At 55.0% G+C, this 24,571-nt stretch overlaps 12 protein-coding genes across 12 annotated transcripts; 7 read left to right on the plus strand and 5 right to left on the minus strand.

The window, feature by feature from the left end:
* Positions 1 to 76: 76 nt before the first annotated feature.
* On the plus strand, positions 77 to 1,246 carry CGGC5_v001819 (Uncharacterized protein; the record flags this gene model as incomplete). Its single annotated transcript, XM_032023954.1, has 2 exons — positions 77 to 180; positions 250 to 1,246. The coding sequence occupies 2 exons, from the start codon at positions 77 to 79 to the stop codon at positions 1,244 to 1,246; spliced, it is 1,101 nt and encodes a 366-aa protein (XP_031879396.1).
* A 3,138-nt stretch (positions 1,247 to 4,384) lies between these two features.
* Positions 4,385 to 5,356, plus strand: CGGC5_v001820 (uncharacterized protein; the record flags this gene model as incomplete). The annotated part of the gene is made up of 3 exons (XM_032023955.1): positions 4,385 to 4,568; positions 4,665 to 4,736; positions 4,800 to 5,356. 3 exons carry the CDS (start codon positions 4,385 to 4,387, stop codon positions 5,354 to 5,356), a joined length of 813 nt encoding a protein of 270 aa, XP_031879290.1.
* A 543-nt stretch (positions 5,357 to 5,899) lies between these two features.
* On the plus strand, positions 5,900 to 8,933 carry mus-53 (DNA ligase 4; the record flags this gene model as incomplete). Its single annotated transcript, XM_032023956.1, has 2 exons — positions 5,900 to 6,003; positions 6,053 to 8,933. The coding sequence occupies 2 exons, from the start codon at positions 5,900 to 5,902 to the stop codon at positions 8,931 to 8,933; spliced, it is 2,985 nt and encodes a 994-aa protein (XP_031879288.1).
* A 175-nt stretch (positions 8,934 to 9,108) lies between these two features.
* On the minus strand, positions 9,109 to 9,923 carry upp (Uracil phosphoribosyltransferase; the record flags this gene model as incomplete). Its single annotated transcript, XM_032023957.1, has 3 exons — positions 9,109 to 9,515; positions 9,579 to 9,678; positions 9,747 to 9,923. The coding sequence occupies 3 exons, from the start codon at positions 9,921 to 9,923 to the stop codon at positions 9,109 to 9,111; spliced, it is 684 nt and encodes a 227-aa protein (XP_031879313.1).
* Positions 9,924 to 10,969: 1,046 nt separating this feature from the next.
* Positions 10,970 to 12,448, plus strand: fex-1 (Fluoride export protein 1; the record flags this gene model as incomplete). The annotated part of the gene is made up of 1 exon (XM_032023958.1): positions 10,970 to 12,448. One exon carries the CDS (start codon positions 10,970 to 10,972, stop codon positions 12,446 to 12,448), a length of 1,479 nt encoding a protein of 492 aa, XP_031879291.1.
* A 109-nt stretch (positions 12,449 to 12,557) lies between these two features.
* On the minus strand, positions 12,558 to 13,578 carry CGGC5_v001824 (uncharacterized protein; the record flags this gene model as incomplete). The annotated part of the gene is made up of 3 exons (XM_032023959.1): positions 12,558 to 12,920; positions 12,972 to 13,148; positions 13,207 to 13,578. The coding sequence occupies 3 exons, from the start codon at positions 13,576 to 13,578 to the stop codon at positions 12,558 to 12,560; spliced, it is 912 nt and encodes a 303-aa protein (XP_031879347.1).
* Positions 13,579 to 15,383: 1,805 nt separating this feature from the next.
* On the plus strand, positions 15,384 to 16,973 carry CGGC5_v001825 (uncharacterized protein; the record flags this gene model as incomplete). The annotated part of the gene is made up of 1 exon (XM_032023960.1): positions 15,384 to 16,973. One exon carries the CDS (start codon positions 15,384 to 15,386, stop codon positions 16,971 to 16,973), a length of 1,590 nt encoding a protein of 529 aa, XP_031879397.1.
* Positions 16,974 to 17,596: 623 nt separating this feature from the next.
* On the minus strand, positions 17,597 to 17,944 carry CGGC5_v001826 (uncharacterized protein; the record flags this gene model as incomplete). The annotated part of the gene is made up of 1 exon (XM_032023961.1): positions 17,597 to 17,944. The coding sequence occupies one exon, from the start codon at positions 17,942 to 17,944 to the stop codon at positions 17,597 to 17,599; it is 348 nt and encodes a 115-aa protein (XP_031879398.1).
* Positions 17,945 to 17,989: 45 nt separating this feature from the next.
* CGGC5_v001827 (uncharacterized protein) lies at positions 17,990 to 18,561 on the minus strand (the record flags this gene model as incomplete). Its single annotated transcript, XM_032023962.1, has 2 exons — positions 17,990 to 18,238; positions 18,358 to 18,561. 2 exons carry the CDS (start codon positions 18,559 to 18,561, stop codon positions 17,990 to 17,992), a joined length of 453 nt encoding a protein of 150 aa, XP_031879401.1.
* Positions 18,562 to 18,990: 429 nt separating this feature from the next.
* On the plus strand, positions 18,991 to 19,785 carry CGGC5_v001828 (uncharacterized protein; the record flags this gene model as incomplete). The annotated part of the gene is made up of 3 exons (XM_032023963.1): positions 18,991 to 19,136; positions 19,355 to 19,427; positions 19,480 to 19,785. 3 exons carry the CDS (start codon positions 18,991 to 18,993, stop codon positions 19,783 to 19,785), a joined length of 525 nt encoding a protein of 174 aa, XP_031879287.1.
* A 909-nt stretch (positions 19,786 to 20,694) lies between these two features.
* CGGC5_v001829 (uncharacterized protein) lies at positions 20,695 to 21,476 on the plus strand (the record flags this gene model as incomplete). The annotated part of the gene is made up of 2 exons (XM_032023965.1): positions 20,695 to 20,781; positions 20,862 to 21,476. The coding sequence occupies 2 exons, from the start codon at positions 20,695 to 20,697 to the stop codon at positions 21,474 to 21,476; spliced, it is 702 nt and encodes a 233-aa protein (XP_031879393.1).
* A 1,950-nt stretch (positions 21,477 to 23,426) lies between these two features.
* On the minus strand, positions 23,427 to 24,182 carry CGGC5_v001830 (uncharacterized protein; the record flags this gene model as incomplete). The annotated part of the gene is made up of 3 exons (XM_032023967.1): positions 23,427 to 23,555; positions 23,612 to 23,845; positions 23,907 to 24,182. The coding sequence occupies 3 exons, from the start codon at positions 24,180 to 24,182 to the stop codon at positions 23,427 to 23,429; spliced, it is 639 nt and encodes a 212-aa protein (XP_031879353.1).
* Positions 24,183 to 24,571: the final 389 nt, after the last annotated feature.

Consider the following 24,571-nt stretch of genomic DNA (forward strand, 5'->3'; position numbering starts at 1 on the left):
GGACGGCAAGGTGAGGGCTCTACATAGGACGAGATACTTAGTGCCCATTCGTTCGATAGAACCCAGCTTTTTGAGAATGCTAAGCCAGAGATCATTCGTTTTGGTCCTTTCTTTCCTTTGTATTGTGACGTCAGCCCGCAAGAATTTGATCGTGGACACCGACTTGTTCAGTGATTGCGAGTAAGCCTTCTTTCTCAACTATTGAGTACTTTTCATTTTAATGGTCCAAAGTATCTGACACTCTTCAAGTGATGCAGGTGCTCTATTGCTTGCGGCAACCGCGCCAGAGGTGAACCTCCTCGGAGTCAACATCAACTCTCAATCGTCATACTCAGTCCTAGCCGCCTCCGCCATCTTGAACCACTATGGTCATTCCGAGGTACCCATCGGCGCCCGCCGTCCTCTGAACAATATTCCATTCTTTGATAGCTGGACGAAACTGCTGGGCGAGTTCGCCAGCAAAGTCGCCACCCACTGGCCGAACAGCATGTCAGATGCAGACGAAGCCTGGGACCCCGTCAAACTCTACCGCAAACTCCTCGCCGAAGCCGAAGACGATTCCATCACCATCGCGTCGATCGGCTTCCTCCAAAATCTCTCAGCACTTCTCAACTCAACGGCCGATTCCTACTCCGAACTCACCGGGCCCGAGCTCGTAGCGACGAAGGTGAAGGAGCTTGTGGTCATGGGCGGCGACTACCCAAGCGGGTACGAGTTCAACTTCTGGTACGATGACCCGTACGAAACTGCCCGCGTCATACGCAGCTGGAATAGTCCCATCGTCTACGTGGGCTTCGACCTCGGGAGCTCGATCCGTTCAGGCGGCCCGCTGATGGCGGATGGCCCGAAGACGGACCCGGTGAGGGCGGCGTACATCTTGTATACTTACTATCAACCGAGGTGGTCATTTGACCCGATAGCAATGCTGTACGCTATCAAGGGCTTGGATAAGTACTTCAAGTATGGAAATGAGTACGGCTACAACACCATCAAGCTGGAAGGGGAGGCAGGTTGCAATGGCTGCAATGAGTGGGTTTTTGACGAGAACGTAACGAATCAGCACTGGCTCAACACGACTATCAGCCATGAAGAGATTGGGAACGAGCTAGATGAGCTCTTCTTGAGAGGCGCGCGGTCTTCTCCGCGTAGCTCCGATCCTGTAGGCGCGTTACCTAGATTTGGTGAATGTAGGATGGAAACCTCTACGAGAACAGAAGGTGGGCCATTTGATAGATTGGAGTTATGATACGATGGAATCGCAATCCTCATGCTGGTGTGAGTAGGAGGAACTTGACCCTGTAGTCTTTGGTAGCGGAAAATTTGAGAACAAGGTCTCCAGATCAAATAAATGGTCGAACTCTGTAATTAACGGATCAAGTTGTGATGAGTTGACAACGGAAAAGCAGAGGCGGGGAAGGTAACGCCGTTCCAGCATTTTCGAAGCTTCAAAAGGAAGCAGCAACCCAGTCTCTGAGAATAGTCACGTTCTTTATAATTCAACTAATTTTTCTTCTTCAAGGAACAAAAACATTAAAGACATACACAAAGTATCAGATGACAGTTTCCTTTTTCTTTTTCCCTTTTTTTCTAACTTGTTCTTTTCTTTGTTTTAAAATTTTTTTGAAATGGCAAAAGGCAGGGTTGAACCCATAACCATATTAAACCCCAGCGGACAGAGTGCCAACGACTTCAGGGCGCAAGCACATTGGCCAGACCTGACCAACTGAGCCATCAACTCCTCTATCCGCTGTTGCCATAAGCAAGTACGTATCGCCAATATATTGCATGCATTCTCGGAAGGGTTCGTTCTGCGTGAACAAGCGGCTGTGGCGGCTGTCATCAGGCACGATGATTGAGATTCTAGACCTGACTGGACTTCTCGGATTTCCCCCACCTCTCCGCCATCGCCATTCCGTCAGATTTGTCTGTTTACTTGCATTACACGATAGATTTCTACTGAGGCGCTACTTAAGAGTCTTTATTCAAACCTTGCAAATTCGTTTGAGGACACACTTGCACACTTGCACAGTCGCACTCCAGCCTGGGCAGAGTTGCATAGAACAACCCTTGCCGTAGCACCAAGGCGACATCGAGGCAGAGGGCGATACGTTACACTTGTACGTGATTGTCACCCGCATGAGCACTTAAACCAGCAACTGGCAGGCTGATTATGGATGCCTTATCAATCTCAGCTGGAGTTGTGGCAACGCCAAGTTCTGGCGTCTTCAAGTGTGGTCCAGGACATCCCTGCCTCGAATCACGAGAGCGCCTTCACCCCCTCCACCCCTGGCCCGGGAACAGCAGACCAAGATGCAAAAGTTCCTGCGCCAAGACATCCCTGTGAGAGAAGGCCGTTGTCAACCGCACAGTGCGCCGGGGCAGAGGACAACACAAGACTGTCCTTGCCGCGAATCCGAGATGTGTTGGCTCGACTCACGGAACACAAAAGGCCATTCCGAACTTCAAAATTATACTGGAAGACTTGCCTCCCGTCCATCAATTCACTTGACCTCAGACATGCATGAAACGCTACCTGCCATCGCAACTCTCAAGCACAGTGGAGCTAAGAACGTGGACAGCGCGACTGGTGGGTGGGAGTAGTTCGTGTGCCGTGACTCTGATTCTACGATAGAGCATCAAGCAAGCTTAGCAAGGATGTAAACAAGTTGTAGCACAGACCAAGAGTTTAAGAAGGTCCAGTGGGAGCCGGGATCCCGAGGGTCAGGCATGAGACCGCGGGCTGCCGAGAGAGCCGTGCCTGCAGCGGGATGGGATTTCCTTGAAAGGAAGCGAAGTCCACCAGTCGAGTGCGACATACACTGGGCACCGACAAAGAAGGTGTCTTTTCCGAGCAAGTATCCGTAGGCCAAACAACAGAGCTGAGGGCATCAAGACCCACGAACAAGGGCTTTGTTGGGCGTGCCGGTGCTGGGTGGGCATGAAGAGCCATGACTAAGAGCCGTATAGGAACGAACCAACACGATCTGGCCGACGAACAACGGCCTAGGTCACCCGGACGTGACTACTCAGGAAAGCTGTGCCGCCGTTCTGGACCTCAACTCAAAGCCTAAGCCGACACGACCAATGTCGGAATACCTCCGACCACCAAAAGCGCCACTCCGAGAACCCTCGTTCGTTCACATGCTGAACATCCCACCTGGACCGAGAGAAGCGAAGCGTGCCTGCCGCCCTCCACAAGATCGAGAGCTTGGATTTTCGCCCTCCACCTAGGCAACTGGAGACCCGGAAAGCCTGGACCGAGCCCGGTCCAAGCGCCGCCTTTTTGACTCATGGCCATTCATCGAAGAAGTACGGGGATGGCGGGCGATGGCGACCCAATTTCCGGTGTCGCAAACGGGTCCTGGTGGAATGGAGCATCTCGAGACCTTTTGTGTTGCCGGACTATCGCCGACGTTCGCGGAGAAGTGGCCTCGGACACCGAGTTCAAACTTCCGGCTGCAACGCTGATTCGCCGTTGCGCTTGACAGCTTCTCGAAACGGATGATCGCCAAGCCAACTCAAACTAGATTGACTGGCACCTCGTGCGGCGGCCGTTGCCTATTAGAACCCAGCGAAACCTCGCCCAAGAGTCAGAGAAACAAAAATTCTGTCAGGGCCGGGGCAAATACGAGATCGGGGGACTCGACCCGAGAAGAGCAGCTCGCCGTTGCAGCGCGTGTGTGAAGAGAATGAAAAAACGGGGACCCCCGGCCACCGCGCCGAGAATGCGCTAGTGATGCAGAGGTGATGTCTCCAGCCAATGGCCGTCTGGGGATCCATCTTATCTGATGATCAGATATGATGCGATTCCGCTCCTGATGGAGCGCCGTCCAACCCCATCAGGCCCTTGTATGCGCCAATGTGCGGACAAGACCAAACAGCGCAGTGGAACCCCAGCCAGGGCGATTTCATCAGATAACTCTCTCGGGTGGGGAACCACACGACGGTGGGGACCGTAGCAGCACCTGCAAACATTGGAGAGAAACCGGGACAGGGTCGTGATCGGTGCCAGGGGTTGGCACCGGTTTTGTCGGCCCAACTGAACCTTGGCGGGCCAACCCGCCGGCGGATGCGCCTTTTGCCTTCTGCTGCAGACTGCACCTGTGTGTTGTTTTCTCGGCATGGGAAGCGGTTGGCTGACGCTCGGCGCCCAGGTTGCAGCCAGACCACGCGCGCGGGAGAAGCATATATGTACGGCCGCGTATCCCTTCCATGTCTGTCTCGGACTCTTCTGCTCTCCAAGTCAACTCCCCCCATCACAACTTCAATCTTGTGATCCTTCGAGCCTTGAATCTTGCTCATCACTTCCCATTGCCTGAGACCTGCTCTCCCCTTCTCAGACTCTTGTCAAGTCCAACCCCACTCCAAGATTCATCCCGTCAAAATGGTTTCTTCCAAGTCGGTCGCTCTGTTCGGCAGCATGCTGCTGGGCAACGTCATGGGTGCTGATAACATGGGGCCAGCTGCCTTCCTCTGGCCCCCTGACCGTGAATGGAACGCCGATGCCGACAACACGGCGCCCTGCGGATCCACCGCCGGTGTTGGTACCCGTACCGAGTTCCCTCTGGGTAAGTTGAATCGATTCTGAGGCCCCGGCTGCTGTCCGGAACAGCTCGGAGACTTCCACAGTCCATTATAGGCATATGATGCTGACTCCGTCATAGTCAACGGCAAGCTCGCTCTTGTCACCCAGGACCAGACTCGTGCTGTTCACCTGAGTGTCTCCTACGAGAACGGTTAGTAGACCATCCCCGATGAATCCGTTATTATCAGAGAACCTAACACTGACGCTTTCGTAGACCCTAAGTCCGTCTCCGACTTCGAGACCTTCCTCGGCCCCAGCGAGGTCGGCAGCCTCGACCTCGGCCACACCTGCGTCACCGTCCCCTCCGCCCCCTCCGGCGTCGCCGCCGGCTCCAACGCCACCTACCGCATGCTCTACGTCTCCAACTTCGACCAGGACGAGTCCAAGCGCGAGACCTTCTACGCCTGCGCCGACGTCACCTTCGTCGACGTCTTCACCATGTCCATCCCCTGCTTCAACGCCACCGTCTCCGACCCCGAGGTCGAGTCGGACCCCAGCGTCAACGTCACCACCACCGACTCCGGCGGCAACACTCCCCACACCGCCGCTGACTTCACCGCCGCCGACAACAAGTCCTCCGGTCTCTCCCGCGGTGCCATCGCCGGCGCCGTCGTCGGTTCCATCGCCGGTGTCTCCATGCTCGGTCTCGTCGCCTTCTTCCTGTGGCGCCGCAAGTCTGCCAAGAAGACCGTTACCGAGCCCATGCAGCAGCGGTGGGATGCCGAGAAGGCCGTCAGCGAGACGTCTTCTCAGCACACCGGTCGCAACTAAGCGATTTCTCGCGGTTGTCCATTCCTGACCCGCCTGGGGTTGGGTCATCACATGACGAAAGTGTTTCTGGATTGCAAACGAGACATGAAATGATAATGTAGATCATGAATGTAGGATTAGTTAATTAAGAAGGGCGCCGCCAGGTTCCCGACTGCACTCCAGATATTGTTTGTGCAGTGTGAAAGTTTGGGTTTGATGCATAAAAGCCGTTGGATGTCCCTGCATGCACTTAAGCCTCTTAGCGCCATCTTGGTAGCGAGGCCCCACCTGCACCTTTTTGCTGCAACCACTCCAGGCAGCATCACCCGAGGCAACCAATCCACTGTGAGCTACAGGCACCGGCCTCCTCGAACTCAAGCCAACGACATGCGACGACGACCTTTAAAGTCGTGACACGACCCGGATGATTCAGAGTTGCTTGTGGCGTTTTTCTTCCATTCATCCACCTTTGTGCAGAAGCCAACGGCGTCAAGTCCAGCCCTATAGCAAAGTCAATTGTACCGTTGCGACTTCAACGCCGTGCAGCACCTCGCATCAGGCACCATGAGCCAACGCAGACGGCAACGCTCGCCCGATGCGATGGCGATCGACGAAGAGGAAAAGCAGTACGCGGTCGGCGGCATGACGTTGGCAGAACTCGATGAGAAGTAGGCAATCTCCCAAGCACTTGTCTGTGACCCGCTTACACCACTTCAGGTACCCCAACCGCCCGCGCAATCATTCTCAAACCATGCGCTTCTCAGAGCTCTTCCAGAGTTTGTTCAATCCTTTGAATGAGAACAAAAAACAGCCTCCTGCAAGAGGCCCTCCCCGCTCCAAGAGAGGTCCTCAGGCGACCAAGCTCTCGCCGCAGGAGCAGCGCCGCCATATTATTGAGCGCTTCATCTCTAGATGGAGAAATGAAGTCGGAAACGACGTCTATCCCGCCTTCCGGCTGATTCTTCCCGACAAGGACCGCGATCGCGGAGTCTACGGTCTCAAGGAGAACGCCATCGGCAAGCTTCTCGTCAAGCTGATGAAGATTGACAAGAACTCCGAAGACGGCTACAACCTGCTACACTGGAAGCTTCCTGGCCATACCACACAATCTCGTCTCGCCGGAGACTTTGCAGGAAGATGTTTCGAGGTCCTGTCGAAGCGCCCCATGCGCACCGAGGTCGGCGACATGACGATTGCCGAGGTCAACGAGCTGCTGGACAAGCTGGCCGCGTCTTCAGGAGAATTGGAGAATCTCGAGGTCTTTGAAACCTTCTACGAGCGCATGAATGCGGAGGAGCTTATGTGGCTTATTCGCATCGTTCTGAAGCAAATGAAGGTCGGCGCCACAGAGAGGACGCTGCTGAACCTGTGGCATCCCGATGGCGAAGCTCTCTTCAGCGTGTCCTCAAGCCTGCGGCGTGTCTGCTGGGAGCTACACGACCCTAAGATTCGGTTGGAGTCCCAGGATACCGGTGTGTCTCTGATGGAGTGCTTCCAGCCCCAGCTCGCGCAGTTTCAGGTGCCATCATCCTTTCAGAAGATGGTTGACTACCTTCGACCCACGGAAGACGATCCCGAATTCTGGATTGAGGAGAAACTTGACGGCGAGCGCATGCAGATGCACATGATGGAAGACTCGAGCTCGCCCGGTGGCTTTCGGTTCTGCTATTGGTCGCGAAAGGCCAAAGACTACACTTACCTGTATGGCAAGGACCTTCAAGAAGGTGCATTGAGCCGTCACCTGAGCGAAGCCTTCACACCAGGTGTACGCAACCTCATCTTGGACGGCGAAATGATCACATGGGACCCGGAGGTTGACAAGATAATGCCTTTCGGAACGTTGAAGACGGCAGCGCTGGCGAACCAGGAGATCAACAACACCACCGGTCCTCGCCCTCTCTTCCGAGTGTTTGACATTCTCCTTCTCAACGATCAGCCGTTGACGCAGTACACCCTACGAGACCGCCACAGAGCGTTGGAGAAAGCTGTCAAGGGAGTGCATCGCCGACTTGAGATCCATCAATATGAAACTGCTACATCGCCAGACGCAATTGAGCCACTCCTCCGAAAGGTCGTCGCCGAAGCATCCGAAGGACTGGTCCTCAAGAACCCGAGATCCATGTATCGTCTCAACAGCCGCAACGACGACTGGCTGAAGGTCAAGCCCGAGTACATGTCTGAGTTCGGAGAGTCGCTGGACTGCGTCGTCATTGGCGGCTACTACGGCTCCGGACGGCGCGGCGGTGCTTTATCCAGCTTCCTTTGCGGGCTCCGTGCCAGCCAGAACCACATCCAGGCAGGCGCAAACCCAGAGAAGTGCTTCAGCTTCTTCAAGGTTGGAGGTGGCTTCAAGGCTGAGGACTACGCCGAGATCCGTCACCGAACAGAAGGCAAATGGAACAACTGGGACTCGAAAAAGCCACCAGTGGAGTATATCGAGCTAGCGGGAGACAGCCGCCAGTTCGAGAAGCCAGATGTCTGGATCCGACCCAGAGACTCATTCGTCCTCGAGGCGAAAGCAGCAAGTATCGGTGGCTCAGACCAGTTCGCCCTCGGGTTTACCCTACGATTCCCACGCTTCCGCAAGCTGCGACTCGACAAGAACTGGAATGAAGGGCTTAGTGTGCAAGAGTTCCAGGATCTTCGAAAGCGCGTCGAGGCGGAGGCCAAAGAGAAGACGATGAGCGTTGAGAACCGCAAGCGAAGAGCGCCCAAGCGGATCAAGCGGGAGCTGACCATCGCCGGAACGGAAAACACGCCTGTGCAGTTTGCGGGCGAGAAGACCAAGGTGTTTGAAGGACTCGAGTTCTGCGTGCTGTCGGAGTCGCTGAAGCCGTTCAAGAGGACCAAGGCGCAGCTCGAGACGTTGGTCAAGGAGAACGGCGGGCAGATTTCCCAGCGGGCGATACCACAGTCAGACATGATCCTGCTTGCTGACAAGAATGTGGTCAAGGTCGCCAGTCTGGTGAAAGAGGGACAGAAGCTGGGCGGCGTGGATATTATTCGGCCTAGGTGGCTGCAGGATTGCCTTTCACAATCACAAGAAGACGACTACCTCCTGCCATACGAAGAGCGGCATATCCTGCACGCCACCGAGGCTCTGAAGACTGCAGCTATCCAAAATACGGACATGTACGGTGATAGTTATGCTCGAGACATAAGTGTCGATGAGCTCCGGCAAGTGTTCAAAGAGGTGCCGAAGAAGGAGCCGGATATGGAGCCGTTCAATAAGGCGCACTTCCTGGACCAGCTGGAGGAGCGGGGCCACGGCGTTCGTGAGATGAAGGGGGCAATGTTCCACCGCTGCTTGGTGCACCTGCACGACGTGAATGACGCTGGAGAAGACGACATCAAAGTCCTCAGGTTAAGAAACTTTCTTCGGTTTGGCGGGGCTCGGTTGACACCTGACGTGGACGATGAACAAGCAACGCACATCGTGGTCGTGGGTGATGGAGACCAGCGAAGACAGGCAGCGGAAGACCTGAGAAAGGAAGTCAGCTCAAGGCGGAAAATCCCCCACATCGTCACTGGCGACTGGGTTGAGGACTGCTGGAGAGAGAAGACTTTACTTGATGAGGACAAGTACACGCAGATGTAACGGGGGATTGGCTCAAGGCATGCAGTTCAAATCATGATAAGACTCGGATACCCAGGATAAAATGACATTATATTCAACTCCAGCACCCCAAGATTCCCTTCTAAAATGCCATGTCCGGTGCCAAGAAACTCACCAAAAGCAATCCAGCAGCCACTCTTCCTTCATCCACCGTTTCTTACTTCCCGATGGTCAAGAACAAGCGGTCGCCAACATCGCCCACGCCGGGCTTCAGCATGCCGTTGGGCGTCAGCTCCTCATCAACGCCCGCGATCCAGATGTCGGTGGCGTCGGCCCACTCGCCCGCGGCGCGCTTTACGCCCTCCGCGGCGCCGATGACGGACATGACGATGATGCGCTGGACGCCCCACTCGCGCAGCGTCTGGATAGCGGCGGCGCAGGTGCCGCCGGTGGCGATGACGGGGTCGAGGATGATGGCGAGCGAGCTGACGTCCGGGTTGGAGCCGTCGGCGGAGATGTGGTTGGGCAGGTTGTTGTAGTACTCGACGGGCTCGAGGGTGGAGGGTTCGCGGTAGAGGCCGAGGTGGTGGACGGGGACGGGACCTGGGAGGATCGTCTGGACGGCTGCGCGCGGGGGTCGGTTAGCTTGCCTTGCAATGGGTGCTGGATAAGGGGTCTGCTACATACCTTCGACCATGCCGAGACCTGAGCGGAGAATTGGGACGAGGCAGAGGCGGGAGGGGGAGATTTCGGTCGAGGTGAACTCGAAGCCTAGCGGTGTCGCATCCTGGAGGGGTAATCAGCCCTGCACCCGGTGGTGATACTGGGACAACGCCAGAAAGAAGGGGAACATACCTTGGGGCCATCTGTCGCCTTGGTGGAAGCAGCGAGGGCTTCCGTCGCTACGATCAGACCGATCTCGTGGACGAGCGTCTTCACGTCCTTCGCGGCGGTCGATTTGGATCGCAGCTGGGAGAGCTTCGCCCGCAGACAGGGGTGCTGGGAGACGTGCACGTTGGAAGGGAGCGACATCGTTGTTGATATGGTATCTTCTTGTTCAATACTACCAAACGCAATAAACCCGAAGCAATCCACGAGAACAGAGTACAGATGGAATTGAAGAGAGACAGAACGAAGTCCAAAGAAAATGGCCGACAGAAATAGACCGCCAGAAGCAAGTCTCAGAGGCTGGAAGAGACGGACTTACCTAAGGAACCAACCTACCTCCCAATGGAAGGAGGGGTGTTCGCGCGCCGCCCGCCCCCGGGCTCGACGTCCGTCCCTTGTCCTCCTGATCAGCGCCGGTACCTTATGTGGGGCATCGTGCATGGATTGGAGGGGCAGCTTGGGGCTTGATAAGATAAGGTAAGCCCACGTTGGCGCCCGCCCGCCCGCGGCCAGCTGGACTGGCTGGTGCAGCCCCTCCTATCCGTAGGCGTAGGTCCTCACTGGAGGTAAACTCCGGCGTCCGGTGAGGCGTCGGAGGTCGCCGCCCTGCAGGCGCTGGCTTGCAGATAGAACACGATGCAGGGGGGAGGTTGGAGGGGCTGGAGAAGGAGGCTCGATAGGAATCGTAGATATTAGAAACGTGTTCTTCTTGAGTTGGCGTGTTCAATCTTTGTGGTATCGTCTGAGGGAGATGCCATTTCCTTCCTCCAACACCGGATGGACCCCCAAATCCCATTGTTGATGTCACACCTCGGTGTACTCCGCCTTTTCGGTGAAGAGCACCCCACAGCGACGCTCTGACCATCGGTGAGCGCTCAGCACTATCAGCGGCCTTTGTTTCCCAGCCGCCCATGCCGACGTAGCCGTTCTACCCGTCCATCAGGGCTCCGAAATTGTGACGTCCACGCAGCAACGTGCCAGCATTCCATCCACCCTAATTTGGCGCAACATTTTTCTCCTCTCGTTCTTTTCTCTTCTCTCGCAGAGATGCTCCTCTTGCCGATCACAAGTCTTTGCGAAGGCTGAAGACGAAACAACTCGCCGCGCGCAAAAAACGACGCGACGCAGAACGGATAGACAATCTCGAACCCGGGCCGTCATGCATCGCCCCGAAGCGAATGTCACGCAGGATGGAAAACGGCAATACCCGCGAACTCACGGGCGCACATGACGCTGAGCGAGGACCAGGCCAGCTCTACAATGTGGAGGAGGGGGAGGAGGTCAACCCTGAGCGGAGGGGCACGTTTGGCAGGCCCTTACTGATGGGCTCGACAAGCGACGACGATGCGCGGGACGAGGACGTCGAGTACGACGCGCCGGCGGGATATGGCAACCTCGACGAGCTCGTTGCGGACCCCGTGGGCCACAGTCCGTCGGGAAGCCGCGCCGGCAAGCCCAGTCTCGAGCAGATACGGAGCGGAGAGCGGCGAACGAACGACATTGAGATGCAAGATGGCCACGCAACGCCAAATGGGTCGGTTGAGACCTCACCGACGCTGTCGGAGGACAAGCCCGTCAAGAAGCACGTTTCCAAGCTCGCCACGGAGATCTACACCGTCTCGTACCTCGTCTTCTTCGCCATTCTCGGCACGCTCGCACGGCTTGGGCTGCAGGCGCTGACGACGTATCCCGATGCGCCGGTGTCCTTTGGCGTCCTCTGGGCCAACGTCGGCGGAAGCCTCGTCATGGGATTCTTGGCCGAGGACCACAAGCTGTTCCGCCACGAGTGGGGCACGCCCACCTACGACGAGCAGATCCGCAAAGCGCGCCGGGAGAGGGACGCTGGGGGGAACGCCGTGTCGGTCGATCTCGCCGCTGCGAAGAAGGCGCATCTGGCGACGAAAAAGACGATTCCGCTGTACATCGGCCTCGCGACGGGGTTCTGCGGGTCGTTCACTTCCTTTTCGTCCTTCATCCGGGACGTGTTCCTCGCTATGAGCAACGATCTGCCCGGCGCCGGTGGCGTGAGCCCCGTGCCGAGGAACGGCGGGTACTCCTTCATGGCCATGATGGCTGTGATCATCAGCACCGTCGGGCTATCACTATGCGGGCTGTTCGTGGGCGCCCATCTCGGCGCCGCGCTGGAGCCGATCACCCCTTCGATTCCATACTCGCTCGGCCGCAAGGTCTTTGACCGCGTCGCCGTGGTCCTGGGCTGGGGATGCTGGATCGGCGCCGTGCTGATGTCCATCTGGCCCCCTCACGACGCCTGGCGCGGGCAGACGCTGTTCTCTCTCGTCTTTGCGCCGTTGGGGTGCTTGGGGCGGTTCTATGTCAGCATGCTGCTCAACTCGCGCATCCCCGCGTTCCCGCTCGGGACGTTCGCGGTCAACATCAGCGGCGTCGCCGTGCTTGGCATGTGCTGGGATCTCGGGCATGCAGAGCTCGGGGGCCTGGTGGGATGTCAGGTGTTGCAGGGCATCGAGGACGGGTTCTGCGGGTGTCTGACCACCGTGTCGACGTGGGTCGCTGAGCTCTCGGCGTTGAGGAGACGGCATGCGTACATCTACGGCATGACGAGCGTCGTTGCGGGCTTTGCGATCATGGTGATTATCATGGGGGGCATGAGGTGGTCGGATGGGTTTGGGCCGTTGATATGTACTCACTGACGGGCCCGATTCCGGCAATACTGCACTTGCTATACTGGAGAATTAGATTGGTATAGACCTGCTGAGCGAAGCTAGACTCGATACCAATGCTTAGAATCCGTTACAACCATCACGCCTTGTTGACGTGCCGCAGCGCATCAACCAGCTCGACCTTGCCCCAAACCGTATCCTCATCCCCGCCAAACTTGCCTTCCATAATCCCGCCCGGCAGCCCAGCAGTCGTGAACTCCACCATCTCAGACACCAGACCCACGGGGATGCCCTCCTGCGCGTAGAATCCCGCCAGTTGGTCCACCTCGATCGCCACGATACCAACCTTCTTGCCGGTGATCTCCTCGACCGCGTCTCGGACGTCCTCCGTGCTGTAGTGCCGAGGTCCATACAGCTCGAAGGCGTGAGTGCGCCGGGGCAAAGGGTTTGCGAGGTCGAGCAGGATGCGAGCGCAGGTTTCGCGGATGTCGATGAGGCTGACCTGTGACACAGTCAACATCAGCTGGTGGGAGCTGAATAAGAGGGAGATTACCATCGGAACTCTATGGCCGACCGGAGTCATGGGTGAGTACAGCACGGGCGGCTCAGCTTTGGCCGTCTCAAACGCCGCAGCCCAGTTTTCCGCGAAGTAGCCAGGCCTGACGATGGCTACCTCCGGCGCGGCGGTCTGGAGGATCTTGTCGGAGATGTGGTTGATCTTGAGGATGCCCTGAACGCGCCGTCAGTCAAATCTCACTCGCAAATCCTTCAAAGTTTGAGATGCTCACAATACCGTGGTCGTTCTCTGCCCCCAAGGCTGAGAACACCAAAAGCCTCTTAACCGAGCCCGCTTTCTCAATGGCATCTTTGATGTTGTTGGCTGCATTAGTAGCGAACTCGACCAGGTCGACATCGCCAGAGTGAAATGGAGGCGGAGGGATGTAGAATACGGCGTCTGAACCGGTGAAGTCCAGGGGGCTGGCGGACACGTCGCCTTGGACTGCGGTGAAGTTCGGGCTGGCGGTGAACTCGGGAGGTGCCTTGGTCGGGTCGCGATAGATCCCACGAACAATGGAATTGGAGCCGTCATTGAGGAGGGTCCTTACGGTTTCCCGTCCGGCCTGAGTCGATGCGGGGACAACGGTGATGGTGTAAGTCATGGTGGATTTGATATTGAGAAGCTTTTGTTGGGTACGTTTTCTCGTTTGATCTGAATTTTAAACATCGTAAACGCCACATAACTTATATACACCAGATTTCTCGTCATGAAGACATGCAGATGTCTCTGTGTAAGCCCCGGGCCCCGCGGCTTGCGAAGTCCGCCGCGGTGGTCGCGCCGGGACTCAAACTCCGCTGCTTGGCCCCACTCGGGATTGCTCCGGCTCCGCGAAGGCAGCTCAAGTTTGACCGTCGGTCTGCGCCAGTTCGTCCGAGTGGCCGCTTCATGCGTCGGTCCGGGTCGCATCGAGTTCCGGAGTGCATTGCAGATGGTGTCCCCCCAAGTCGTGCTCCAGCCACATTCCGTGGAGACACTCCAACTATTAAAGCAGGGCACGTCCAAAACGTCAAGTATGCACCCGAGACATCATACCGAAGTTCCAAGATACCTTGAGATGTAATGTTTTGCCGACTGATGGGACCCTCTACCACGAGATGCTTTGCACGGAAGAGACCACGCCGCAGAACCATCTTTCTCACAAACTGCTTGAAAAGGTTCAACCTCTCGCTCGTGATCCAATTTTGACTATTCGCGTTCAAATTCTCCGCACCATGTTGGCCACTACGTTATCTTCTCTATCGTCTCGTTGCTGCTGTCGCCTCTTCTGCTGTTGTTGCCATTTCGACTGTCGCTGCCAGCTCTGCTGCTGTCATCCACTGTGGTCGTCTGCTATTGTCGTCTAATGTGGTAGGGGGCTGTGCATCAGGACGTCCAAGATCACGATCGAGTATCGGATTGACTGATTGGGTGATTGTCGAAGGAGGCTGTGTTGTCGCTCCAATGCTTGTTCGGCAGTCTAACAATGTCGTCGTTCGCTGAGCGATATGAAGGCAATTCAATGTCTTGGCAAATGCTGTGCTCTTGGCAAGCCGGGGAGGGCGAGATGGCTGCTTCTTATGCTTCTGGCGTCCCTTGGCATTTAGCAAAATGGCGCAAAACCCCAGAGTATTTGAGAAGCTGCCATCCAACCGTTCGAGCACATGGCAATTTGTTTTTTTCTATGCGTCGTGTCGTCGTCTTCGTCGCCATCGTCGCCTCTGCTGTCGTCGTCGGCTACTATCGCCGCCAACTATCATCGTCTACCTTCATCGTCTTCTTTTCTGAAGAAGAGCCATGAATGCAACCAATAAGCAAGCCCCAACAAAAACACTTTATCTATGTTGGTTGATCCCAAGGTTCCTCAAGTTGCGCCACCAGCAACCTTGTGAGGCAGCTTCACACGAGTTCTCTGAGCACGACGCACGTTGCCGAAGCGAAACTTTCGAGTGGCTCACCGGGTTCTCAACAATCTTGCTCTTTCCATGATCAGCATCCGTCAAACCTTGGGACGAAGAGGCCACCCGATTCTTGGCAACGTGAGGGGATGTATGATGGTGAGTCTTGGCCAAGTGCGGATGCCAAGAAAACATGAGGGATGAACACTACTGACCAGCGAGTAGATGAACATTGAGCAATACCGACCGTTGTGATTTCGATATACCAGAAATGGAGACGTTCGGATCAGCGTCACGTCAGCTTTGTCATGCGGGAAACACCCAACTCCCCTGCTGGTTTCCAAAGAAGCTGGGAATAAGAATGCGACATATCCTTTCTGCTTCTCATCCTCTTCGCAGCCCTTAACAATCAGCACATGGCGAAGAGCCCCCATCGAAATTCCTCGGTCTGTTAACATTCGTCACTGTTACCAGTCGCCACCATCGTCCTCGTCACTGTCGCCCTCGACCGTCCTCGCCGCCATTGCCCACCATGGTCTTCAACGGGTTTCGCGACAGGCTCCGGTCCTTTTCGCCCCAAGAGCGCAAGGCGATCTTCTTCTACATATGCGGTATCATGCTCTATAAATTCGGCTTAGAGGCGTTCAACGGATCAATCACTGCCCTGGTCACCAACAGATATGATTACGAGAGCACTACTGCCGGAACCCCGTCGCGAACGTTCGAGCGACTGGGCCTGATCCAAGGACTGAACCAGGCCACGCAGTGCGTCGGGTCTATCCTCATTGGACCCCTAATCAAGCACTACAAAACCAAAAACGTGCTTTCCGCAGCCATCCTGCTGTTTGGGCTGATGACAGCCATCCTCCTCATCCTCGACGCTGCCACTGGCGGAACCTTCATCCCTTCAGAATATCGAAAGAACCACCCAGAAGATTATTGGCCATACTACGGCAACTACCCCAACGACACCATAATCCCCATCTACGCCATCGCAGGCATCACCTACGGCATGGTCGAGCTCATCCGCCGCGTCATCCCGCGAGACATCGTCGGCGGCAACGTCCAGAAGCTCCGCCAGATGGACGCCATGGTGCACATATTCTACGAAGTCGCAGGCACCACCGGCGCCTTTGTGACTGCCCTGGTGTTGATCCCGAACCTGGGCAACAACCGCTCCTTCGTCATCACGCCAATCTGCTTCGCCCTCGCTGCCATTCTCTGGTTCTTTGTCGTCGACGCCAGCGCGGAGCGTAACGCACTCGCACGCGCGGAAGCTCAGAGCTCCAACTACTTCGTCGCCGTGGGCAAGGGCTTCCTCACCTTCTTCGAGTCCATCTGGGTCGGCGCGAAGATTATTTTCAGCTCCCGCCGTTTTGTGTGGCTCTTGCCTGCTTACGGTGTCGCGCTGTACGCCCACAGATATCTTGAGAACGGCATCGCGCCGCAGGTCGCCCGACGATACCTCGACGAATCGGCTTGGTCGCAGATCATGGTCGGTGGATCGAACTTCGGAGAGCTACTGGGTGCGCTGTTCGTATTTTTATTCACCAACGTGATCAAGACTCCCATCCCATGGCTCCGGCTGGACGCTCTGCTACTGCTTATTGTCTGGTACATCCCCTACTGGAATCCTCCTCCCAGACAAGTCGGACAAGCATGGATCCTTGCCGCCACGTTCCTCCCCATTAGCTTCGGTTGGGCTGCTGGCGACGTGTCTCTTGCCGCGTACATCCAGGCCTCACTGGCTCGCCTTGAGAACAAGGAGCACAACGTATCGCCATTGGCAGCTGTCATGGCATTCCTTTATTCATTTTACGTCGTGTCTTACGCCATTTCCAGCACCTTCCTAGGACGATTTATCGACGCAATGTACAACAGGTTGGGGGAAGTCAACACAGCCCTGACTTACACTGCCGGCGTGCAGTTCACTGTAATTTTCTGCATCGTCCTGCTCGCCACGTTCATCCCGAAGGGCTCCAGGGCGATTAATCCAGAGATGCTGGACGACACGAAGCTGGACGACGAGGAGCTTGGGGGAGACGGAACTGAAAATGTTGGCGGGAAGGATATTTCAAAGGAGGCTGTGTTGGATTCGAAGAACCCTGCAATCGTGATGTGAACTTGAGGGTTTGAGAAGGGTCGGTGGCAGCCCACACTGAAATGTTTCATTCGTTGGTTATAGAGTAGGCCAATGTCATCGTTAGCACTGTGCTTTCTGCCGTTTCATTGAGCGTTGCTACTCTGGCGGATGGTGACGATATATCATGGCGACGATAGCAGAGAAGACGACGATACCAGATAACCACCGAAGACGGCAACAACAGGCGGACCCCAGATTGCAACTAATTTCAACACCAGGACCGCAAACGCCGAAAACGAAAGGGGTATGCCGAGAATCTCCAGCTATTGAAACTTTCTGGCGAGCAAAACTCCTCGGTAATGATTGAAGTGCGATATCGACGGCCCCGAAGCTACTGGGCATCTGCGGCGAAGAACTTGGTGATTTCACACGCATTTTCCCTCCTAAGTTTGGAAGAAGGTAGAGGATTGGTTTGCTACCACAGCAATTTCCATTTATCCTTCTTGCGTAGACGAGATCCCGAGTAATACAACAGCATTTTCCCTCAGACCATCGTCCTCCACTGTCGCATAGTTTCCTCATGCCAAAGACCTGCCAAACACTCCAATATCATAACCTTCGCATTCCAGCACTCTCAACTTCTAATTACAGGCCATGATCCATCAAGGCGCCACGAGCATTCGAAGTCTCGACCGGCGTCTCTGTGTAGCCGTGCGGGGCGTGTAGCGCAGACCGAGCTGGTTGAGGTAGACAAGGAGGTCGTCCTTTGTCTTGACGTGCTCAGGGAGGCTGAAGTTGCTCCGGCGGCGCGCAGCCGCATTGTCGGACTCCTCATTCTTGATGAGTAGGTCGCCGCGTCTTCTCATCTCCTGCTTCACGGCGCGATACAGGGTGGCTCGCTCCTTCATCTCATTTGTCTTCCGACGAAGGGGCTGACTGACCCCGGATGAGCCTTCATCGTCTGCATCAGCATCGTACTCCGCGTCCTCCTGCTCTTGGCGCGCAGCCATCCACCACTCCTCTTGCGACGTTAAGCCCCGGCGGCGCTCGCGCTCCTAGCGCCGGCGCTGGGATTGCTCATCGCGATGGTAACGCTTCTCTTTAAGGAACTTTGCCCAAGCCTCGGTCGCGGAGGTGAGAGTGTTCTGGTAGTCTCTGAAAAGGATTGCTGTGGGGTGAGAGGCCGGAAAGGAAGCTGTCGGAGTGGGGAAGGCGACGAAGTTGTGGAAGAGGGCGAGACGGATTTCGTGGATGCGCAGGTTGAGGGTTCCTCGGATCATGGCCAGTTCGATCTCTCGGGAGGACTGCAAAGAAAAACAATATCAGCAATTAGATCGAATTGTGGGCGAGTAGTCAAATGGCGTGCCACGGAAAGGAGGGAGAGAAGAGAGAAAGTGAGGCCAAAGGAGAAAATCCAACGCACCGCATTGTCAGAAACCTTGTATCCCTCCTTTTGATACGACCGTTGGAAAAATTCGATTTGACAATGAAGGGCGACGGCGTCGTCGTACGTGAAAGGCTCGGCATCGACCGCGGCTTTGTTGGCAGGGCTCGAAAGGCGCTGATCCGACGAAGGAGGTGGGAGAACAAGAGCCTCAACGGGTTTGAGGAGGTTGGCATCCCCCATCTTGACCTCAAGCAGAGACAGCAAGGTTTGGAGAGAAATGGTGTTGGTTGCTTGCGTCCCTCGCTGGCCGTCGACCGTTGTTGTGGCTGAAGAAGGCGCTCCTGGCCGGTGGTGGGAAGGAAGTCATTTTGCCCCACTGGTTCCCTCCAATGGAATGCAGAAGCCTTCGCACTATGAGCTCACATCAGTGTACCGGGCAGCCATGTGACTGCAGTGTCAACATTGTGGTCATAGTATGTGGGGTCACCGTTGCGGCCACACCTTCTTGAATTCTATTTGCGATATATGAAGGCCATGGTGGACCTAGAAAACTCTGTAGTGAAACCTTTATGGCTAAAGCATAAGTATATGAAGGGGGTGCGAGTCGCCAGGGGCGGCGTTTTTCCCCCCGTAACACCACAACCAATTTTCCCTCTCTCTAACGTAACGATGGCGAGACTCAACCTATTCAACCGTTCCAAGAGCGGTTTCAAGGGCGGTGTCAAGGGCGGTGTCAAGAGCGTTCCCAGACTCAGCACATTCGCCCGGTCGAAGGAGGCTTTTATCCACATGTTTGTTCGTGAGCATGCAAACTGGTACGTCACATTAGACGAAATCATTCACCTCGACCTCTAGCTCCCACCCCCTGTCATTTTCTTCCCACTGGGCTTCCTAGCCACATGAGCCGGAAGGGCATCTGTCTGCATCTTATACAAACAACAGAGCTTCTGTCTTGTCCGATATGGCTCTCAGTAAACGTACAAACGGCACTGGCTTCTATACTTTCTGCTTTGCTGACTTTTCAAAACCCCAGCGCCCTACGGCCACGTGAGCAGCCTACCTACGACGCGGTTTCCCCGGCCTACGCGGATCTTCCCCCCTACACCGTAAGTAATGATACAGTTTTGCCGCCCCGTCCCTTTGCTAAGGCACCTGAAGGCCGTGGAGAGCAAGAAGGCCGAAGTCGTGACGGAGTTCGCTTTGCGCACGGCACGTGCCAAGCACCAGTTCTCCAACGACAGAGCTCAGATGTGGCAAGAGCTCATTGCGCGAGTCGCGAAGGAAATTTTCGATGATTTGGAGTTGCTCCAGCAGAGTGCGGCTACCAATGGCTGGGAAGCTGCCGTTGAGCGTACGGGAGCTCTCTTGGCTGACAAGCCTTTTGCAGAAGAGAATCTGATCGAGGAAGTTGAGGCGATCATGCGCTACTTGGAGACCATGCGATATGGTGCGAGCAAGGAGTAGAGGGGGGCTTCCGTAAAAGCACCTCAAACAGGTTAGGCGATGACCAGATCCTTATCGCAGATGGGAACGCCATAGAAGCGCAGCGGCAGCACCAGAGCTCTTTGACGGTTAGCCAGGCAATATCACAGCTCCACTCGGCAGCACTACCACCTACCTGCCTTCCCGATCCAGCTTTCTCCCTACTAAAGAAACTTTCGTCCCATCCCTTTCAACCAGTTCAACAGCGACGGCGTGACCCAGTTGGTAATCATCTAGCTTCAAACAAATTCCTCGGGTGGGTTTCTGGTTATCCTGGAGGGGCGCTAAGTTCGAATCTCGTCACGCGATTTTCTTACAAGAAAAGGACCTAGAGGTGGGGACGCGTGTCCCATCTTTTGCTTTTGCTGCTCTATGAAGTTTGAAGTTTTATTTTACTTTTTGCCCTTGCGTGGAGTTGTTTTCTCATGAAACTAAATCGATGTGATGGCTGAAAGTAACGAAAGCGTGTTGATGTAGCTATTTATTATATGGATGGAATTTTTTGGAAATACTGGTGCACTTTTTTGGTTGTTCACTTAAGGCTCACTGGTCACATTCAGCTTTATCTCTGAGGGAAAGGAAGGAGAGGCCAAGTCCGGGCGCATGAGACTTTCTATCTTTGGCCATACTCCCACTACAACTGCTTGCTGTTTGCAGAATTCCAGGCTCCACTTGGGTTGCTGCCATTTCGAATCTCGCACCTCGACTGCGACAGCCCACCCAGCCTTTTGCCAATACACCGCAGCAACAGAAGGCCAATCTTCCTTCTTTCACAAGCGCATTACGACTGAGCTTGCTTCTTCCATAGGTACTTGACTCAAGGTAATGACCACCATCTTGTCACTTGCCTCTTCTACTGCTGAATTTACTTTTACCGCAGCACTACTCAAGATGCAGGAGCACTTCACGCAGCAAGAGGCCGACTTGTCGCCCATGGCCCAGAAGAATGCAGCAGAGAAGCTCTCCGGAGCTTTGATGGTGAGTGCATTTACTCCAGTCAGCTGGAAGACAGTTCTATGGACCCGAGTATTATTGATACTAACTTGCCTATCTCGTAGTCGCTCGACATTGGCGGCAATGGCACAGCCAATCAGGCATTCAAGTCATCGCCTGCTTCTGACGCCATGACTCTTGAGCACGAGCTCAACACCGCTACCAAGGACAGCGCCTCTGTCGACAAGGACTCTGACTGTCAGCGCAACACGGGCAAGTCCGCTAAGGAGAAGCTCGTCGACGAGGAGCGCAGCAAGAAGAAGCGTGCCATGAAAAAGCTCGAGAACAAAGGTGTCTGTATGGAGTCCATTGGCAAGAAAGGCGACAAAGGCGTTGACGGCGACAAAGACGTTGACGGCGACAACGCTGACGGTAATTGTACCCTGGAAGAGCTGTTGGAGGAAGTTGATGGGCTTCTGGAGGATTTTCTTTACTTGAAGACACAAGATCGGATGACGCTGTCAGTCCACCCTGTCATGCGGGCTGCCCTCATGGAGGAAGAAGCAGCAAGAAGAGAGGAGGAACACAAGGACTGGAATATCAGACGCGTCTCCTTCCTCGCTCGCTGTGAGGCGTTCATCATCAGCAAGAGTATTATCACCCAGGAGGACAGCACCAAGGAGAACAAGGCTATTGATCTCCTGAAGGAGTATCTTCTCATCAAAATCGCCGTCCTCTAGGAATTTGGCAGTACGTTCCGGATTGGCATATTTGCAAGGGAATTTCCGCGAAAGCTTGAGAGACTGCTAGGCAGGGGTAGATGATCAGCCTGGCACAATCGAAATGGAGTAGCATCCCATCATGCAGCATCAAATCATTGCTAGTTCTTCTCGCAGTGTTCCTTCCATTGCTGACCACTTGAGCGCCTCTTCTCAGTAAAGACACCAGAGACGCCAGGCGCCATCTGGCGACTTCTAGCTCTCAATCCCTTTTTTATAGGAAGGGTCCTTCTCTGAGCGGGCCACAAGCGGCACATTGGGTCAGGCGGCCGATTGATAACTGTACCTACCAAATCCGAAGCAACTCGCGATTGCCAACTTTCATCCCTTGACGTCCGTGCCTCCTCTTCCTGGCGTTCCTGGCGTCCCTGTCGTTCCTGTCGTTCTGGGCATCGTTGGCATCCTTCCTTCCTTTGCCAGAATTCTCCAACCCACCATAAATGCTCCTAACCGTCTTTCAACCTCCCGACTGGAATCGCCGTCGTTTGTACCACATCTCTCTATTCATCAACATCACCAGAAGCATCGCCAGCACGCGCGAAGGATTTCCACGTTGCATCAATACGCACTTCAAGTAATCAAGCAAGTTTCGCCTGCTTCATCTCCACGCACGTTGCTAACAGGACCCCAGTCAAAATGAAGCAAGCTCCCGTGACTGCCGCACCCAACAGCTCCCGGAAGAGAGCGGGATCTCTGTCCTACTTCGAGATACCCCACAAGCGCCAGAAGCTCTAGCAAAGTGGTACCGGCGAGGAGGAAGATCGTCTCGTCAGAGTCGGGTGCTGCAAGAAGTCTCTTTCCAACAGCGAGACGTCCCAGAGGCGCTGGAGGCGAATCTACCCAGTCAGGAAGAGACGAACGCCTCTCGCCTCTGAGACCAACAGCGCGCCAGCGCAGCATCCAACGTCTCTCAACGAAGATTCTGATGAGGAGAGTTTGAGTTTGCTTCAAAAATGGCACGAAGTTTTCGAAATGCAGCACAATGCTTCTATCCCCGCTGCTGCCGCTGCTGCACGATCTGCTGCTTCACCAATGAACATCTCCGACACCGACGGGAATTCGACCGATGATGACCGGGACTCGCATAAGGACGATTTGATACCGTTGCGCTATCGTAGCGGACGAGGTGTATGCGGCTCAATGTATAACTATGGTCTCAAACCATGGTACGATCTTGTGACTGAAACCCAGCTCAGCGAAAGAATGGAGAGATTGAAGTTGGGGCGCGGTTCTTGGCCAACTTTAAGGTCATCCGGCGCAAGCAGTCGCTCAAAAAGAGCAGGCTCGAATCGTTTTTGAGAGAACTATCATTCATTGGAGGGTCCCATTGGAACTAGATTGATAATCAAGAGCCTGGAGCGGCGACTTCCGCCTTGCATTATAATGGATCAAGAGGTGGACTTGGCTGGAAGCGAGAAATGGATACGTTCACTGTTAGTAATAGCGACTTTGAGGTTCAATAAGATTTGAGAGACGTACAGACTTTATTTCTGTGCTGTGGCTAGATTTTCCTGAAGCTGGAACCGCTCTCAAGGTAGCAAATGTCGAAATTTGATGTGGTATGGTGAAGATGACTTGAATATCTTGTTGGAGGAACGAAAGTAATGGTTTTGATGCGAGGTGGGGGGAGAGCTGACCCTGGAAACTTGTGCTCTCTCCATACACCCTGAGGTTCAGCTGAAGAGGTCTCTCTGAACTATCCTGGGCATTGTTGTTTCCATCAGGTCAGGGTCATCAAGCCACCCAATGTGGCCGCAGGCGGCAGCATGCTCGAAAGCATGAATAAAAGGTCAAATTCAGGGGGGTAAAGGAAGATTGTTCTTTATTAATGCCAAGCTAGGATGTTTGTGTACCTCAAAAACCATGTCATCAACCCACAAAGCCAGTTCTTTCACGGTTGTCTTTCAAAGCTCACTGGCCGTTCTTCTCCGGCATTCTAGAATGGACATGCTCAATCTTTGCAGTAATATCCTCAAGAGCCAAAAACGCGTCCATTTGCAGAGAAAGGGCATCATACATGGGGTTCTCGCGGTCCAAGGCCTGGGTGGGCAAGGTCAGTATCTCCCGTTAGAATCATGGGGTACGGCCGATCTCACCAGCTTCAGTGTGCCGGGGTAGGCCGGTACTTTGCTTCTCTTACGCATGCCACCGGCGTCGAAGATCATACCCTTGCTGGACGCCATGAGCTCGTTGATACTGTCGCCAATCTGGCGGGCCTCAGGCCAGCTCAGCTGGGAAAAGCGCAGGGCGTTGAAGCGAGTCGAGATGCGGGTGAGTTGGGCCTGGAGCTTGGCTTCGTCCTCGAGGCGTTTGATGAACTCGTTCATATCCTGACGGTTGGTTAGTAATCTGACGATATCAGCTGAGTTGGGATTGAATCAGTGACCTTACCTTCTCGCCGCCCATGATTACGCGCAGCTTCCGGCCCTTGTCGTCGACGGACACCCTCTCTTTCACGAGCTCGGACATGCGGAGGTTGGTGGAGAGCTTGCTGACGGCGCTGTAGTTCGTGACATCGAGGGTGGTCTTCTCGGGGGCGGACTCGGTGTCGGTGTCGGTGCCGTCTGGGGAGAACGATGAGGCGTTGGTGGGGACGAGGCTGCGGTTCTTTTGCTTCTTGAGGCGGTCGCGCTGGTTTTTGCCCATGTTCTTCTTCTTGGAAGCCATTCTGGTTGAGGGATGGGATGAGGCTCGGATGGATAAAATGCAATCACGGGTGGGATGAGAGGCGACGAGTTGACGCGTTGGGAGGAGGTAAGAATGCTGTGGATGACCTCCGTTTGCGTGGATGGAGCGGTGGTTGGTGACGACGACTGCTATATGAGGGCCCGGTGCTGGATCAGGCAGCCGCAGTGTTTATCCCAGGTCTTGCTGCTACCAGAACACACGCTACGGTATGGCTGAAATCAACGGAGTGAGAATGTCCTTGTCGTTTTGAAAGACAGCTGGCCCCTTTTAGTTCTCATTCTTGCTAAAGCTCAAGGGGCGCGTTTGCTGCTGTGGCGACGTCGGGTCGGAACCGGCTCCGTTTGTCGACGCGGGTAGCTGCATGACTG

Source organism: Colletotrichum fructicola, assembly GCF_000319635.2.
Source record: "Colletotrichum fructicola Nara gc5 chromosome Unknown KSG_Nara_v1_contig01, whole genome shotgun sequence".
NCBI classification, from domain to species: domain Eukaryota; kingdom Fungi; phylum Ascomycota; class Sordariomycetes; order Glomerellales; family Glomerellaceae; genus Colletotrichum; species Colletotrichum fructicola.